The sequence below is a fragment of the Melanostigma gelatinosum genome (assembly GCF_949748355.1).
Source record: "Melanostigma gelatinosum genome assembly, chromosome: 2".
NCBI lineage: Eukaryota > Metazoa > Chordata > Actinopteri > Perciformes > Zoarcidae > Melanostigma > Melanostigma gelatinosum.
The window spans coordinates 22,927,333-22,946,246 of NC_136635.1; the positions used below are offsets into that span (position 1 = coordinate 22,927,333).

General features: G+C 45.3%; 1 protein-coding gene across 1 annotated transcript in view; it reads right to left on the reverse strand.

Annotated features, from left to right (window-relative positions):
- The window catches only part of LOC306786746 (transcription initiation factor TFIID subunit 4), a gene marked incomplete at its 5' end in the record, with an annotated part of 76,388 nt that overhangs the window by 41,753 nt on the left and 15,721 nt on the right, over nucleotides 1-18,914 (reverse strand). Inside the window, 4 exons of the mRNA XM_079281592.1 lie at nucleotides 1,919-2,044; nucleotides 5,107-5,237; nucleotides 11,682-11,851; nucleotides 17,708-17,825. Coding sequence (XP_079137718.1) covers nucleotides 1,919-2,044; nucleotides 5,107-5,237; nucleotides 11,682-11,851; nucleotides 17,708-17,825 — 545 coding nt within the window. The remainder of the gene's footprint in view (nucleotides 1-1,918; nucleotides 2,045-5,106; nucleotides 5,238-11,681; nucleotides 11,852-17,707; nucleotides 17,826-18,914) is intronic.

Below are 18,914 nucleotides of genomic sequence, written 5' to 3' on the forward strand. Positions count from 1 at the left end.
CTCGCCGATGCTCGCGCAGTCCAGAGAGCCCCGGGGCGAGCCCTTCCAACAGGAGCGTGGCCAAATCTGCAGGAGCTCCGCACGAAACCGGTTAATGAAGAGAACTGCTCGCTGTAGAACTGAACACACGACGTCACGACTCATTTTCTTAACAACACACTTCACACAGTGGCCTTTTTCCTGCTGAGGCAATGTCTTTTTAAAAAAAATATTTTTTTTACAGACAGGTCGTGAGGTTTGGTGGCCGGCGTTCATCAACCAGATGATTTTCTAATATCCTGGACCGGAGCGTAATAATGCAATTAGGACGGTGAGGTGTGCTGCAATGAGAATCTTTACTGTGGGACATTTGCTCCATTCAAAATTAATTAAATTAACCTAGCTTTCTGCTAATGTCGCACCGCCGGGCATTTTCATTTGCAAAAGATTCTCTCTCTCTCTCTCTCTCTATCTTTTTTTTTTTTTTTTTAGGTCAGTGGTGATCTTTTTATATTTGAAGACGTTTTTTGTTTATTTTTTTCACTGATAAACAGACGAATAGTTTGACGGGTAACAATTCAAGGTCCCTGTTGGAAATAACTATAGTTTTGAATACTTTCAGCTGAAAGAGACACTCTGCAGCAAGTTGTCGTGTTTTTTTCAAAGGACAGAAGGTCACTTCAGAGTTTGTCCTTTAATAAAAGGACATGAAATAAACCAAACCAACTGCACGTATTCCTAAAGGACTATACCAGACAAAAACCACACCATAGTCATTACATTACTGCTGATCATTTAAAACAACCAAATGTTTTTCACAGTGCATGCAATTGAATTGTATTTACTCTGTGGAGTTACGTGTCACCACTTCTTCACCTACTGAAGTAGCCTTCTACCTACTCGTACAACAGCTAATCCAAACGTGTGTGTCGATTAATACGGGATGTGAACCCTTGCTCCATTATTCCAGGTGGCTCGAATTATTCTCTGCTTTGCCAGCGATGGAGGTCTTAGCGACTGGTAACTGGTGAACTGTTGGCCGACGATGAGATGGCCCGTAGTTATGATTGTGTTTGAAGCCCTCTCTGTGTCACAGCTGTGATGAAATGCACTCTACTCCGTCCAAAGGCCAGAAACCAAAGCAGTGCGAATGATGCATCTGTTGTATTTTATTTTATTATTTTACAGGAAAGGAAATCATAATGTGTCTTGTTGCTTAAAGTTGTGAACAACTTTATAAATATATATATTTAGTTGATGATATAATTGTTTTATATATATGTATATATGGAGTTGATTACAACTTTAAGCAATAAGACTTATTATGATTTCCTTTCCTGAAACAAATAATACAAATCTTTGATTTTTGCGAGCTCTTTGATACTCAACTTGTTATCTCTGTCGTATATATTTGTGCTGTGTCTGAAGACGAGCCCTACATCAAGCAGTGGATTCATCATTATGAGGCTTTTTTTTGACACCGGACTGACATCGGACACGACACCGGACGTTCAGGGCAACACATGTAGTTGTGTACGAACGGGGATGATGGAAGGAAAAACAAGCTGGCTCCTCCTGACGCTCTGCACTCTTTTAAACTAATGCTCTGTTTCACCTGAGCTGTCAAGGCTTGTGATGGACGGGTGTTGTGCAGCTTGGACATGGGTGTGTGTGTGTGTGTGTGTGTGTGTGTGTGAGGGTTGTGTGGTGTACGCCCTGTGTCTGGTGAGGAAGAGCCGGGACAGAGGAGCCCTGGGGTCGGGAGCCTGGGAGGACGCAGTGAGGTCACTTCATCCACTGGTGTCACACTCTAATTCATCTGTCAGAGCTTCATACACACACACACACACACACACACACACACACACACACACACACACACACACACACACACACACACACACACACACACACACACAGTGAGGTGACAACAACTTACTTTCGCTGCTTTCAACAGGATCTCCCTCTCCTGCTCGTCCTTCCTCTGCTTCTCCATTCTCTCCAGCTGCTCGAAGAAGCGCAGCTGAGAGCGAACGTCTGCCGACTGCTCGTAGCACTCGTCGTCCTGACAAGGAGATGGAGAGGAAATCAGTTGGGGAAAGAAAAATTGAAATGGGCACGGGGCCCATTCAGCGGCTGCTTTCTCAGTCCTCAGTCCATCGATACGTGATTGATTATCTCAAAACTGTAAATAGATTACCAGAACATCTATTTCACCAAAAGCAGAGTGTGGTAGTAGAATCTCACATCAGTGACAGAATATTTAGAGTTTCATGTACTCTCAACCAAGCAGCTGTGGCCAGTTGCAACACAGTAATGATTGTCATGCATTAAAAGGGCTCAAACAACATTTTGAACAATTGCACAGAACAGTAGATGAATAATATGTTTGGATTCCAGAGTCATGTAACTGATGATTATTTGTGTCATTGCCCTGTTTGACTTAATTATTTAGTGTCAGAAAACTGTCAATAGCACAATCTGGCTGAGCCCAGTGTGGCTTCTTCAAATGTACTTCTTTTGTACGGCAAACAGCCCTCAGCCCAAAGAGACTTGACTTAAAAAAAAGCAGCAAATCAGAACATCAAGAAGAAAAAAGAATTTGTAGTAAAATTGTTTCTGATCAACTTTCTGTCGAATGACTGAAAGTTTCAGCACTTATTCCACAGGGACAATAGATGGAGACACAGGAGGCACGACATGAGTTAGAGAGCAAATTGGCGAAAAGATAAAAAAATTCAGCGTGCAGAGAATATACTAGATAGTTCAGTCCTCTATATCAGCCAAAGTTATGCTATGCAGGAATTTCCTAAAAAATAAACTAGCTCTTCATCGTCCCTTCTGTATCTGCCCCTCTGCCTGGATTCCCTCTCTTCTTCTTATGACGCTGTGTTTCAGACGCTCCTGGCCGTCTATTAAAAAAAAAAACACAGCGACCAGGTGTCAGAAGCTGCGAACATGGCGGGCACGGTGTTGAAAAAAAAAAAAAGAAGGCAAACATAGCGAGGCGAAACGGCAAGCGGTCAAAACCCGTTCCAAAACCTGTCCCCAGCTCTAACTAACACATGTGAGAAGTGCTGTCTTTTTTCATGGTTTTTTTACTTGAAGTTTGTAATTTGTTGTTGTCGTAAAAATGAAAGAGACTTTTTTCTGAAACACTTTGTCCAGGTGTTTACATTGACTTGCAATTGTGGTGGAAGTTCTCTCTGCATCCTCTGCCAATGCGTGAGTCGTACCGCTCTCAAACAAGAAAAGATTGACTTCCATCACAATTAAATTCTAGAAGTACAATCATAAATATGGTAATGAAGGAGCCTGGTATGCCCTGCTCATGAGCATAAAAATACCCTCAACCTTAACTGCAGAGGACGCAGCTCATCTGGGACGTCAGCGGTCTGATCACAGATGTGAACACACACACACACACACTAGCTTTTTGTCAATTTAAAGAAGACGAATGCTCTTTGCATATGGCGCCATCGCCCTCCCACTTGGGAAAAGGAAAGGCAGGTGCGGGAAAAAAACAACACAACTTTTGTAGGTCATCAAAAGTTAATAGGATAATGGCTTCTATTTCACATGTCTGTGTGTCACCTATGCAGCTTTCTACATCCCTCTCTATTCCATCTGTGTGTGTGTGTGTGTGTCAGGTCTGCGTGTGGATGAGAGGAGCTGGGTGGCACAGAGCACAAAGACACATCAGAGGAGGCTCACCCCCCCCCCCCCCCGACTCTTTCTCTCTCTCCTCTTTGTTGCAGCGCTGAGCCTGCACTCTTGCCGTAGCTCCTGCCGCCGCCATCGAAGCCCGGTTGCTCTTTTAAGGCCGCTTTGTGTTTCTTTTGGTCTTTTCCCTTTTTCTTTTTTTCCCGCTGATGTCAACAGAGTGGCTTCACAGAGCTCCGTCTCTCTCTCTCTCTCACACACACACACACACACACACACCTCATTTACAAAACCACAAAAAAGGGAAAAGAACGAACGCACAGAAGAAGAAGAAGAAGAAGAAGAAGCGCCAAACAAGATGGGGACAGCTTTAGTGCTGCTCTTCTTCCCTCCTCCTCTTCCTCCATTCTTGGTGTCAGGAGAAAATAAAACACATTTTCAAAGTTTCCCCCCCCATTCAGGCTAGCAGTCGGGTTGGGTTTTGCGCTTTAATGTACATCAATTAAATGTGGTTGTAGAGCTGCATTCAAGGGCTACGGGAGATAGAGTCACCAGTAACGAGAAAAGTACCCAGGACGTGAGCTTGGAAGTTCTTTTGTACCTCAAGTTTTGGCTGACTGACTCTTGTTTATCAACTTAAAAGGTAAAAAAAAAGAAGAAAAAAGGTTTCTCAATTTAACTTTTATGTGTTTATGTTAGCGGTACACTTGCATTTTGAGTTTACGTGCGAGACAGATAAAAGCGCGTTTGTGTGCATGGCACTGCGTGTCTGTTGTGTGGGAATGTTGGGAGCGTACCAGCCCATATTCAAGTTTGTGTGTTTAAGAGCATGTGTGTGTGTGTGTGTGTGTCTGTGTGTGTGCTTGAATGTCCTGATAAAGTTTCTTTCCCAACTCCAGTGAGTATTCCGTATGACGATGTTGCTACAAACATAAATATATACCTGTCAATAGTCAGTGTATTACCTACAGTCGATGGGGGGTCGGCCTGCCCCCAGTTTGGGCAAACGGACAGGAGAACCAGCACAGAAGATGAACAATGTATTGCTTTTGACTACCACGTTCGCCTATGACAGTCACACAATGACACAACCACCAACCCCGCAGTTAATGAGCCACAGCCGCCCGAAGTAGCACATGCAGCAAGGAGGAAGGGATGCCGATTGGCTGCAGTGAGTGCAACGCCGGTAATTGAGGGTAATGAGGTTTCTCTAAAACACTGTATAATCTCCCACTTCGTCCTGCCCACCTGCCCGCTGCCTTTGAATTTACACTCAGGATTACAGGTTGAATATTTTAATTTCTCCCACTGTCAGCTGTACCTTAACAAGTAGGCTAAGCAGCTTTAGAACATGTGGCAGAGAATGGGAAAGTTGACTCATCTGGTGTGTGGGAAAATAAAGAAAATGCTTGAATGACTTGATGACATCTCTACTTTGTGTGTGTGTGTTTGCGTTGTTCCCACCTTACAGGAGTCCAGTCGGTGCTGCGCGATGGTAGAAACCTTTTCTACCACGGTTCGAAGTCGCGACTGCGCGGCGTGCGAGATGAACGTCACCGCCTCCATTGGGACCTCTGTGACTCCGAACTTCTTGGCTGTGAAGGACACAAACATTGAGGACGAGACGAAACGTTTGCGATCAGTACCTCCTGATTAATATCACTTCAATACCCACAATCGGGTACAGTTAGTACTTTTGCTTCTCATAATCAAAACCCCATTCGCCTCACTGATTCCGTCGCAGTTGAAATGTTGATCCTCCACTTTACCATCCGGGAGTTTTATAACACGGCCTTTATTCATTTAATTCACGAAAAGGATAAACAGGTTTAAAACTGATTGTTTTATCATCACTACACTCGCTTCCACGACTCGCCATTTCGAGAAAAACAACAGCTAAGCAGGTGGAAGGTAATTGTTTCGCTACGAGCGCGCACACACACACACACACACACACACACACACACACACACACACACACACACACAACATCCCATAAAAACACACCAACAGAAGATTGAAACTATCATTCTCCGCACACACACACATCTACTGTACTCGCACAGATAAACTGTCTGGATTAGTACGTGCAATTAACTCCCAGAAATAGGACTCATCGCACAGAAAAGTTAATTTGTTTCACAGTCTTAGCGCAAATTCCAGAGTGGCTTTACTAGCTGAGCTCCTTCGAGTGTGTAAACGACATTGACCATCTCTTTTTCACAGGAGAAGGATCATTTAGTTTCCTTGGAGCAAAACTCATCTGAAGTCATAACAGAAGAGAGGACGACAGACTTTGGTGGGGTTACTATCTGTTTCCAACTTCCTTTTAAATTATCTCATTACCATAATTTTCTCTCTGGCACCCTTTTAAGTAAACCACACCAATTATTTAAATCAGCCGAACAATACATATACTCCTCATCCGCTGGAGCTTTGAAATAGGATGGAGGGAGCCCTGTTAGCCTTATAATTACAGGATCAATACATGTGTCAATGTCACAAGGTCAACGCAAAACACTAATGGGCTTCTGCTTCCTGAAAAATAAGATCTTTCAGGGACATTAATATTTCAGAGAAAGTTTCAGAGACTTAGCCAGGGAGCCACATTAACTGTGAGCAAAACACACATTCTTGGACTTGTACTGAAACAAATCGCTGTTATTCACCTAGAAAAAAAGGGCCTCGAAACAGACTAATGAACTAAAACGCTTTGATATTTTGCTTAATTTCCACAACACAGAAAAGATAACAGGAATAACATGAACTAAAGATTGTAGCATCTCCAGTTGGGTGGAAATACGTGCAATTTTTAACCATGCAAGCTATATGGCTCTAGGCACGGCAACCTCAGTCGGTCTGTCCGCCGCTTTGGTTTCAGACTGAACAATCTCTGCAGTTATCGGAGGGAACGTCATGAGATTTGGTGCAGATATCCACGGTTCCCAGAAAATGCATCTTAAGAAATTTTGTATTATTTTTTTTGACCTGATGGTGGCGCGAGGTTAAAAGACAGTTAACGTGAACGTCTCTACCAAATTCAGGTAAAAAAAAAAATGTGTCCAATACAATGATTTATGACCAAATACTTGCAAAAGTAGTTACATCCATCAGCCTAAAACTGTACTTTGTGTTTAATGCTTATTAGTAAATGTTGAGGTGTAAACACACAAAACTAACATGGTCAACATGTTATACCTTATACCTGCTAAACATTAGCCTGTTAGCGTTGTCATTACGAGAATATGTTAGCATGTTGGAGTAAGCATTTCACTCAAAGTACAGACTCACAGAGCTACTAGTGCGGCTCCTTGTATGTTTGAGATCTGTCACTATCTTTATAGACCCGTTTACAGCTGACGTCATGATTACTTTCATGCCAACGTTACACCGGTTAAAGAAAATGAGCTTTCCGGGACCGCAAGTGTTACCGGGAACCATATTAGCCGACCCCTACCTGCCATTGGCAGACTACTTCACCGGGAGGAGAGCAGGCTGGTAAGTTAGCTGGCTAGCTTGCCCATCTCCAGAGCCAAGGTTAGTTAGCCAGTTAGCTACCCAGTTAGCTAGCTAACTAACCAGCCATCCCCTGCGGAGCTCCCATCTGTCCCCGCCTCTCCTTGTAGGGGGTCGGCTAATATGATTCCCGGTAACACTTGCGGTCCCGGAAAGTGAGTGACTGTACATATTGAGAGAAACTTTCTTTTCTTCAGCCATTTAAAAAAATAAGCCTTCAAAACTTGCCAGCTTGCGTTAATTAACACAGGCTGCGTTAATCACCTACGCTCCGCCCACAAAATACGTCAGTTTTACTGGCAGAAAAAGGGGTGAATGGTTTTCCTTTTAAGGAATATAAAGAAACAAAGATGGCGTTAAACATGCAGAAAGAGCTCACCCAGGCAGTGCATTTTCACTGTTTGTGTGCATGTGTCCAACGCGTCCGTATACTCACACACACACAACGTATGAAAACATGCCCATCTGCTATCTGCATGCATCCGCTGCTTTTTACACGTGCAGTTGCAGAGCTTTCTATTATATCAGGGTATCAGTGCGACATATCAAGTAAGAGCTATGTAAACCATGAATTGTAATTATCATAGGTCTTATTGTGTGTCATGCGCTCTTGTTAGATAACACTACTGCAGCTGTCTGCTCGTCACTTTCAACACAACAGACAGCATCGAGAAATCCAATGGAGAGACACAATCTGCATGGAGGCCTGGTAACTTGAATATTTATATAGTATAGAACTGAATGGTATCCATGGCAACAAGGGTCCCCTGAAAAGTAGCTGGCAGTGAACAGTGAAGGAAAAGGTCCTGAGTGACCCAACTACACTAGTTTGTGTCTATAATACCTGCAAACTATTCTTTTTTTTTTTTTTTCTCTGCCCACGGATATATAATAACCCAAGATCCTCCCGAGATACTTGAAGTCCTCTCGGGGCAGCTGACTAGCTGATAGACTTGCATGTGCTGATCGGGATAAACTCAGCACAAAATAATTTCGACTGCACATCAGGGGTCAAGATCCAGTGCAGCCACAAATAGCAGCAAATAGCAGCAAGTTATATCCGTGTTACAGTTCGCATCCATTTTAAATATGATTCCAACAATATGAGCACAGTTTTTTGTTGAGAACATTTTAGAACATAGAGGGAACAAATGACTCCCAAAAGCAAACACTGAAAACCACACTTCCATAGCCGAGGTGAAATTAAACTTATTAAAGATTTACGAAACACACACAGACCATATTAACAAACTCTAATGACCCTGTGATGCTCAGTGATAGGGTAAAATGTAAGTGCAGTGTTTTGTGATCTGGAGTGAATTTCACATTGTGACCACGGAAGACCAGGTTTGATAATCTCCTTTCAAAGACCCTGACATAGCCTCAGTTTGATTCCTCCTCCAGTCCCCCTTTCTTAAAAATAGTGCGCCGCAAACTTTTGCCAACACAGGGGCAACATTCCTGACACCCATGCACAACATCTAGAGACTTTTGATGCTCTACATTTACTGTGTTTTTATTTAAGAATTTAAAGCATTCATTGATTTATCTTCACTACTTGAATACATTTTTCTGTATCTGATGATGGAAGTATCTAAGGAGTGAGCCATCTCGCTTCCGTTGAGAGTTGGACATGCACAGCACATATCAGGTACTCGCGAGAAAATGGCGGCGGGTAAATACAAAGTTTACGGTCTGAAGCACAGGCGAGGATTTCCTGGAAACAGGAGTTTAGTTGGGCCACCCAACTTAAGAAGATGTGGCCGAAACTCCAAATTAATTTACTGAGATGAAGATAAAACATGACAATTATCTTTGATCGTTGTCATTTTTTATCTACTTATCTACTGTTTATTACTTATTTATATTACTTGTTGCTCTTGTTTTTTTTTACTCTGTATCTTGTGTGCACTGTCCACTTTGCTGCTGTGATCCTGTGAATTTCTCCACTGCGGGACTAATAAAGGATTATCTTATCTTATTTGATAACAATTTGTAAATGGGTAAAAAGTAAAAACTGAGGCAAGAAGATTTCTGACCCACTTGCCCGACCTGCCCAACGTTGAACCAATAACGATTTGATAATTTAGCAGCAGTGTCGGTTCCAATGAAGATTTACTCTCAAATAAGCACAAGCAGCTCACAATGGTGTCAAGCAAAGTGAGACTTGAGACAATGACTGCATCATGCGGTGATGTGCTTGTTTAAGAGCTGTATTGGTAATTAAAATATCAGCTGATTATGTCATTGTGCACAAATTAGACCCTCCAGAGACCAGACACATTGTTGAATGGTTAAACACCATAGAAATAGAATGGGAGATTTTCATTCAAATCAACGTAGCAGGAAGGTCAGAGCGACGGCCATTTATATGTGTACCGTTGAAGAGGACTAACTTTAATATGAACTAAACATGCTAACAGCATATCGAGGACTCATCGAGGGATGAGGTTTGACAGTAACAAGCAGTTAATTTAACAACTTAATGCTTTGGCTCATTCTCTGTAACCAGCGTAGCGTTTACGTATAGTGGAATGAGCAAGCTAGCGAGCTAACTAGTGGACGGCTGGCTAGTTAGCTAGCTTGCTAATTCCGCCATGCTACACTGGTTACAGAAAATGAGCGGGCAGGTGGCCACTGCCGCTGGGTCAAACGGTCCTTCCTCACAGTCGCTCTGGAGAAGTTCAAGCTAGTTACCTAGCTAACTAGCCAGCCATCCGTCTCTGGAGCCGGATCTGCTCTCTTACCGACGAGCTGCGACAACCCTTTACAGCCCCACCGACGTGTTGTCAACATAACAACAAAAAACCATCACTATTTTTCTTTTGTACTTGTTAAATCACCGTGGAAAACACATATTGCTATGTTAAACACCGTATTTCTGATGCCAAGAGATATTGGATTCATGTCTTACAATTAGAATGCTAACATGTTTGTGTTGACCAGTGTTTTATGCAATAAGCCGACACATGCATGTATGTGCACGAGAGTGTGTGTGTGCGTGTGTTTGTGTGTGTGTGTGTGTGTGTGTGTGGACCTCAAAGGTCTCAGTGGACTATGATTACTTTGAGGAGCTTTTCTAGAGAGCTCCAGCTGTGCTTGTGTTCTGGTTCCTGATCTGGGGGGTGGAGTGCTTTTTCGCAGCTTCAGAAACGCTACAGCCTCCCCCCCATGCCCAGCAGCTCAAGGACCAGCCTGAAGAGATATGAGCAGGGGAGGGAGAGCGAGAGGTTTCTGGAGAGGTGGGGCGGCGCAAGTGTCTGTGTTGGGGGGTGGGGACAAATAAAAGAGGAGAGGAAAAGAGACATGGAGAGACACGAGGAGGAAAATAAAGAAGGGGACGGAAACTAACATCCTCTCCTGGAATCAGGCTTTTTTTTAAACAGAAGAAATTAAATAAAGTGGGAGAAAAAAATGGGGAATGCAGTAGTACATGAAGAGGCAGAGCATAGTGGAACTTGGTGCGCGTACACAGGAGAGAGGTGCAGCCGAGGCTCTTCTGATTGAGCGGAGCTGGCAGGCCCGGGGAGCCTCCCTCGGACTGCTGTCAGCTGAGAGCGCAGAGAGGCCAATCACTGACACAACAAAGCTGCACAAGTGCCACTTCCCCAGCAGGGGGCGCCCCTAGCCCCCTACCCCTGTATCATGCTGCGTCTCCCCCCCCCCCCCCCCCCCCTGGAAAGATTTATATTTTTAAACAACCCCTCAGCCCCAAAGGTGACGGGGATAACAACCACGCCAAGAGTCCACGTAAGGAAACATGACCATTTTTACTTCCAGTACTAACGTTCATTCTATATTTTCACAGGTTTCACCGTGTGGCGGGAGCCTGAATTGTAACCCAAGCAATAAGATTGACTGCCGGTGGCAAAAAAAGAGGTAACGACGACACTATCACTCTGGTGTGATGCTGCAAACCAACCAAGACCCCTCCGCCTGTATTGATTAGCACGCGCAACGCCATCTGCCTTCGGAGTGTCAAGATCCACTACAAGAAGAGAGAAAGAATCAAAATCCCACTGCGAAGTCTTATTCCTCTAAACTCTGTTCCTTTAGTCCAGAGGACAATCTGACAGCCAGCCTTCAAAAGACAAACCCATAAAGTATTTATGTGTGTGCCTGGGGTCCAGTGAGTTCAGACAGCCACTGAAGAATTCATTAAAGGAGGTGAAAGAATTGTTAAGTGTATCAAATTGAAGCCAAGGCCAAACAAGAAAAGGCTCAGACTGAAGCGCTGAAGGAGAGAAAAAGCAAAAACTGTCTTTAGTGATGACACTATGAATACAGAAACAACATGTTCCTCACGCAGAAAGACAACAGTCAGGGATTTCATCACTACTACCGCCTGGATTTGTCAGCTTTGGATTGTTGTCTTTGAGTGGAGGCGTAGAGGTACATGTTCTTTTGCTGCTACAGCCACCGCTTTACACCTGAGAGGCTAACGTTCTCCAACCGCAGCGAAGAATGTTTAAGAGTTAAAAAGGTTTATGAGTCTCGACGTTGCCGGGGCGCACCCGCCTTACCCGTTTCCAGAATTCGTCGATGGAGCAGGCCCGGATGGAGAAAGGCCTCATCCTTGCACGAGCGGATGTGCGTTCCCACTAGCTCAGAGTTGGTGGCGAGTATTCTCGCGCTCTCCTCGTTCAGGTTCACCCCGGCCATGGAGGCCACGTCGTTGATGTCGTCATCGTCCCTGCAACATGAGAGATGGTAGATTAGCCAAATAAAGGCCCCTTTGGGAAGCTGTCTTTAGGGATCTTGTCCTTGTCGCAGCATTACTGACTCCTACTGGCTGGTCCGTCTGCGCTGTCTCCTTCTGTCTACACCCTTCACTGCTGGGAGAAACATGCTTTGGGCTGTAGTGCAGATGGGTCATGACAAAATGTAAGAAAAAAAACTCAGCTTGGGCGCGGCGGAACAGCCTCGTAAACAAACCCTTAATATCAGTATTCACGTCTTAAGGTTATCAACATATGCTCCTGCTTTTATTCATGAATACTTCCTTGGCTGACAGCACGCATTGGCTTTGTTACAGAGGGCTGTGCGCTGGTCTTAATGGCACAGATTTCCCATTGCGGGGTCTATTTGTGTCGGCGCTCTGCGAGGCGGGGAGATGAAGAGCGTTTGGACGGAGCTAAGGATGCTCCTGAGGATTGGCGCAGAGCCGTGATGAATCTGGCCGAGTGCTAATGTCAACAAACTCTATTTGCATACCGCTTTGCTCACCATTTTTCTTTGATGCACCGGTCATTTCTCACAGGCATAAAGCCGATTTCACAGTTTTTACATGTTACTTCACATTAGCAGAGACGTGGAAGAGGCCATAAACGAGGTCCTCGCATCCTTCAAAAGGCTGTGACTCCCCCCCCCCCCCCCCCCCCCCCCACACACACACACACAACTGCAGCACTTGGCAGGTAGTGATTGTGGTTCTGGCCTGAATTAAGCCGAGCGGGGGCATGTTGTTGGACTGGCCCAGAGCGAGCAGCGGTGCCTCTGAGTGGCTCTGACGGACGGGAACAAAGAACCGCAGAACACACACAGAGTGGCCCCTCTAACCACTCACCGGCACAGTCATTTGCATCCGATGCCACCGCTGTCAGTTGCGACAGAGCTCGTTGCGTGCTCCTCTGCGCTTTTTGTGTGTGTGCACGCGCCGTCGGCCAAACTCCACCCCGCTACGCCCCCTACCGCTCCCTGGGTGCCGGCCGCGGAGAGCAGATATGAAACTTGACACCACGGCAGGAGGTTGACAAAGACGATTAGAGCATCTCCCTGAACCCCACACACCTCTACCTTCTCCCCTCTCTCTCCCTTCTCTGCTGCGGTCTAATTACGCCCTCACAGAGAGGATCTACATAACGACACAGGCAGGGATACGGAGGATTATACCCTGTGCTGCGCCTCAGTCCGTGCACCCCTTCTTCATCACGTCCTCGTGGATAACTTGGCCTGTCCTGAAAAGGAACACGCCCGAGGCCACGCTCAGTCTGATTAAGAAGAAACGTCGCTACCTCCACGGCTTTAAACCATACATGCAGTCAGGTTAAATGTGCCAGTCAGGTTGATGACCCTATCAGTTACTTTTCACATGTTAAGAAATGGTGACAACAACAAAAAACACATTTGTGGACAAATGTGCAATTATGGTAGATGAAAATGCTTTGCAACATATATATTGCATCTGTTGAACGAATCGCCCCTCGAAGCAAAGCTGAGCACGGCAGCTAGAATTCTGAGGGTGACAGGAGCCAACACAACAGGTTAGATTCGATTATTTCCTTAAAATAGGTTGTGGGCCTTGTGTATGAATTATATATGAATTGCATACTATTTATATACACGTAAATATTTTTAATTGTCATTAATTTTTCCGGATAGATGACCTGGTTGGACAGATTATTAAAATGTTGTAAATGGAAATCTGAAGCATAGCTAGTTTGGTATTTAACAAACAAAAAAAAAAAGATCTATATATATATATATATATATATATATATATTAGTGCTGGGCAACGATTCAAATATTTTAATCGCGATTAATCGCATGGATTTTTTGCAATTAATCGCGATTAATCGCATTGTTATGGCAAAGTTCAACAATGAATTCAAAAGTATTGTATTGCGCACTTTTATTTTAAAAGTACTGCTATATGAACAAAAGTGCAATAACATTTTGTTCACGAGATGCAGGCAGCATGTTTCATACTTAATGTGAATATAATTCATACTTTGTTGGCATCTTATTCTGAAAACCGGATGTTCGTCTGAAGTAACCGGATGTTGTCTCACGTTAATGTTTCCGTTAACTTTCAAAGTCCTTCGCTCGCTCCCGATCTGTGCCGTTTAAATGCGTTTACCGTGAATTTCAGCATATAGGTGCACTAACATGTAAGTGTCTGCTGAGTTGACCACGGAGATCTGAGTGTCTGCTGACTTTACCGCAGCGATGTCCAGTAGTCTCCAGGGAGAGCAGCGGAAGTCGCCTTTTCTCTACGGCAACCCTGAAGGGACATCATATCTCTAATACAAAACGATAAACATGAGACAGTCTGACTATAGGATGTTTGCTGGCTTTTATCCCACTGTTCTTGTCATCCTCTTGTTGTTATGTATATGTATTGTCTCTTGTCTTTCAATTTAAAAAAAACAATAATAACAATTATAATAAATAAAAAATAATGCGTTAACGCGCGATAAAATAATTATCCGCGTGAATTAATTAATGTGTTAACACGAAATGAACGCGTTAACTTGCCCAGCACTAATATATATATGTCCTTTTTTAGTTTTTTTTAATTAAAGAAAACTCACTATTAACTGTATTAACAAGTGTAATTATTGCAAACTACTGAGGTAATACTGTACAAGTTATGATGCATGGTATTAGTCTGTTTAGTGAATACGTTTATGTATCCCTCTTAAAAAAACAACATAAAAGTGAATTTATAATTTTGTCACCTCTAATGATCTGTTCAAACACAAACTGCCCTGATGAAACAGTGAATAACAACAATAAGAACTCATAGAAGTACTTTTCTTTTCTCCATTGTGCTCCAATTTCACTCAGAGAGTTAGAAATGAGTGTTGTTCATTTTCACTCGTCAGAGTTTATTTGATGCACAACAATCTACATTACTTTCCTACACTGGCTACCACTGAACATCAAGCATCACCAAATGTCCCAAGAGCACCGGTGATACTCGGAGTACGGGGAAAGCCAGAGAACGGGTCTGACACTAAAAGAAGGGAGCGACATATGGAACGCTAAATATTCCCCGCTACACCTCTGCTCTAATAAAGCAGAGTTGCAATTAGCTTCCGCCGCAGAAGCTAAAGAGCAGTCTCTCAGTTATTGGTTGGGGCTGGCTCGGGGACATATCAAGCTTGTGTTTCAGGCGAGGGCGCACGCCATAGGTGGTGAGAGGATTGCCATTTAGAGGCTGTGTGTTTGAGCGTGTGGATGGACAGGGGGGGGGGGGGGTGCATTCACCATCACCAGCATCAATACCAACGCAGCAATCCCCTACCCCTGTGGATGAAGGTCCGGGTGCCCAGACTGATTGATCCCTGTGACTAACACCCGGGCCGTGCCAGTGCAGGCTTGCTGCCGCCCAGCACCGAGAGCCGCGGACCCCTGGAGAAGAACTCTCCACGAGGCAGCCGATGGGATGTTTTATGACCTGATGGATGAAGGCACCGGTGGCACGAGAGGGGCCAATAAAGCCAGCAACAAAAGCGGCTCTGTGTTTATTAAGTGACCATTAATTCAATGGACCACCCGCACTCGAGCTGTTCATCCTGCCTGGGTGTGTTATGGGTTTGATGTGGCCCGTCTATAACAATATATTCCAGACATTCCTATTGTTAAAGTGCCACCAATTTTCCACAAGCTAATCCTGTGGCTGCTGTGCTTCCAAGTCTCTGCATCAACCAGTTTTTGTGAGGTCACTTTTGAGATCTAATTGAGTCCAATTTTATTTGTAAAGCCTGTTTTTTTTTGTTTTTTTTACATCACATAGCAATTTAAAGAGCAACAAAGGATTTAACCACAAAGGCAGAATTAACTCACTTTGCTGGATGGGAAAAAAAGGGCTGGTGGGCTAAAAACCCACAGGAAACAGTGACTGGCAAACAAAAAAAAAGCGTTTGCTCCGAGTGCGTTATCTGTGCGCATCTTTTTCCCGTGTTTTTGAACGCACGCGGATGTGTGTGTCCACCGCGTAGGGAACGGGGGGGGGTCTGAGCTCGGAGGGTTGGCAGAGGGCTGAGGGCCTCGGCTGGCTCGCCTGTGATTACAGCGGATGTTGAGTGTTTACAGAGAGATGAAGGGGGTGGGGGGGCACAGAGACAGCTGCTTTCACTCTGTACTGTAAACTACCACACACACACACACACACACACACACACACACACACACACACACACACAGAGCCACACAAGCACTTACACAGAAGGCTGGAGCTGCACTGGAAAACCCCACAAGCCCCGCAGTGTGTATATACATGTGTGTGTTTGTGCTACAGCTGGCCTACGGGGACCGGTGGCTCGGAGTGACAGCCGTACACACAGATGGACGCAGGCCCGGTGGGACGAGAGGCTGGTGGACGCTGACCGACCAGGCAGGAAGTACTTTTCTTTCTTTTTTTCTTTCTCACGATCATTTTCACGCTTTATGGCGTTTTGCTCCTCTTTCATGTTTGACTTTTGCTGAAAAGTAGCAAAAAGTCACGCGAAAACATGTTTTGTGTATGAATGGCACCAGAGCAGTTGCAAATAAATATAACTTGCAAAGTTTGCGGTGCGGACTAAGAATGAAGACGACAGTAAAAATATATTTGTGTAGCGGTTTCCAAGACTGAAGAAGAGCGAAACAACAAGAAACAAATGACAGACGAAGATAAAGTGGAATGATCGGCTTCGACGACCTCAAATTTGACTGAAATTTGAGTCGAGTAGGTTCAGCGGGAGCGCGTCGTCGGAACAAAGCAGGCTACCTGCACGTGGGGACAAACGCATGGATTCGGGGACTTGGCTTGTCCAACACATAAGTGCAGAGCAGGCTGTGATCACCGCCGGGGGAGAGAGAGAGAGAGAGAGCGGTCGACAGTAACAAGCGAGCCTGACAGCTTAATTACCAACGCAGCTAAAGATTTATTGATTTATCAATCAGGGCCTCGGGGGGCGGCAGCCTTTCCCCCTTCGGGAGACGGCAGCCATTACCGCGAACCCGTTGGCCCGCATGACCTAGACACCTCTGGACCCCCCCCCCCCTCCCTCCCCCCGGGTCACACCAGGCCAACCCTGAAAACCCCTGCTCCTGTCAGCACACGCATACACACATTTTGACACGTAAACAATACTCTCAGATCTTTAGGGACATACACATATGTTCATGTGCATCCAAGCAGGGACACAAACACGAACAAACAAGAGAGGCATATATGCAAACACACACCAGCACGCATATGCTGCACACACACACACACACACACACACGCAAAGACCTCGCGCAGAACATGAACCACAGAGGCCAGCGTGTGGGCGATGAACCTTTTATGTTTTGAGACAAAAAGCCCAGCTGAAGCGGTGGAGCCGGGGAGAGCGGCGCCGCGGGCTAAAATGCCGTATGTTTGACTTAACCGAGAGGTATTTCTTTTTTTTCAGAACCGCATCCAGAAAAACTCCCGACCATCTGGACGCAATTACCTCGTTTCTCAAAAACAAAATACAAATTAAAGCCGCGGCTCGTTCTGTGATCCTGTCGAGGACGGGTTCTGTGACACTGACACAACGAGAGGGCGATCCGCGAGGGGTCGACCTATTGGCTGGCTGGTGTGTTGCTATGTGGTGGGTGCACGGGGGAGAGCGAGAGAGAGAGAGAGATAGAGAGAGAGAGAGGGGTGGCCAGTGCAGGCAACTGGGATAAACACTTGGAGTCCTTAGCTGACAGTGTAGCCTGTAGTCACGCAGTTGGAGGAGGGGGGGCATCTTAGTGAAATGCTGCCCCCGTGTGACGGCTGCCGGGAACAGCAGTCGGAGAGTTGTACCTGAAAGAACCTCCTCCGGGGTCGTTGAGCTTGTTTTTCTGATTCCCAGAGATCTGAACAGCAGCCAGGCCCGCGGGACTTTTGCCCGCTTGGATGAGGCCTCCCTTCCCCATTGTGCCTGTTAAGAAAAGAGAAGAAGTGATGGGGGGGGGACGGTGGACAGAGAAGAAAACACGAAACAAAACAGGGAAGGAGTAATGTTATCATTGAAATGTCCCCTTCTATCTGCGTCAAACATCCTCCCGTCTAACGACTACCTTCAAGTGTGTCTCTGTCATCCTCGCAGGGGTGGATGGAGGGTAAAGGGGGGGTGGGAGGTGTTGGGGGGGGGGGGGAGCGGTACTGTCGCCCTCCCCAGGTCGGCGCTGAGGAGCGTCGCTCTGTCAATACCACTGCGCTTCACCGGGCCTCTCCTTACACTCCCCGAACGCATCCCGCTCCGAGACACACGGTTTTTTTTTCTCCTTTTTTTTTTCCCGGAGAGGCACAAGGACTGCCAGAGTGAATTTAAACTTGATTTTTAACAGGCATGTTCCTCGCCGAGAGGCACGGCCAAAGTATTTTTAGAAACTATCCCTGCATTCCAATTTATGGGCATAAAACAACCTACAGATCTTCCACTGCAGGCGATCGCAGGGAAGGGGGCAGATCAAATTTGTATGCACCTCCGATCGCGCACACACACACACATTATACACACACACACACCACCTGAGAGAACACAGCTCGTCTTAGGGGAGCGTTACGCCCGGCTGGTGCTGGGGCGATATTTGCGGGGCTTCTGTTGGGAAGACTGTTTGTGAATCAGTGTGAGTAAGCAGCAGCAGCAGCGCAAATGTTTGAGAAGGCTTCATAACCAGACAGGAGGAGAAAAAAAAAAAAAAGCTTGCACCTGTTCTCTCTGTGGCTTCTGCTTGTTTACACATCTTACAGCCTGCTGAGAGAACTGTGAAGGTTTCACTCATGGCTACCTTTGTTTAACCCATTTCGCTGGCTCTTTATATTCAACCAGAAGGTTGAGTTTGAGATATCTGGCCTCACTAGAAGAAGAGAAAAAAAAACAGAAAAAGAAAAAAGTTGCAGGCCAGAAACAGAAGCCGGGTGTGCGTCGGAGGACTTCTTCAAAAAGGTGGACGACTCAAAGCTACCGCCGTCTTTCGTCCGTGACTGCACTTCAGACACGAACGAAAGAAGGGCCCTGAAATAA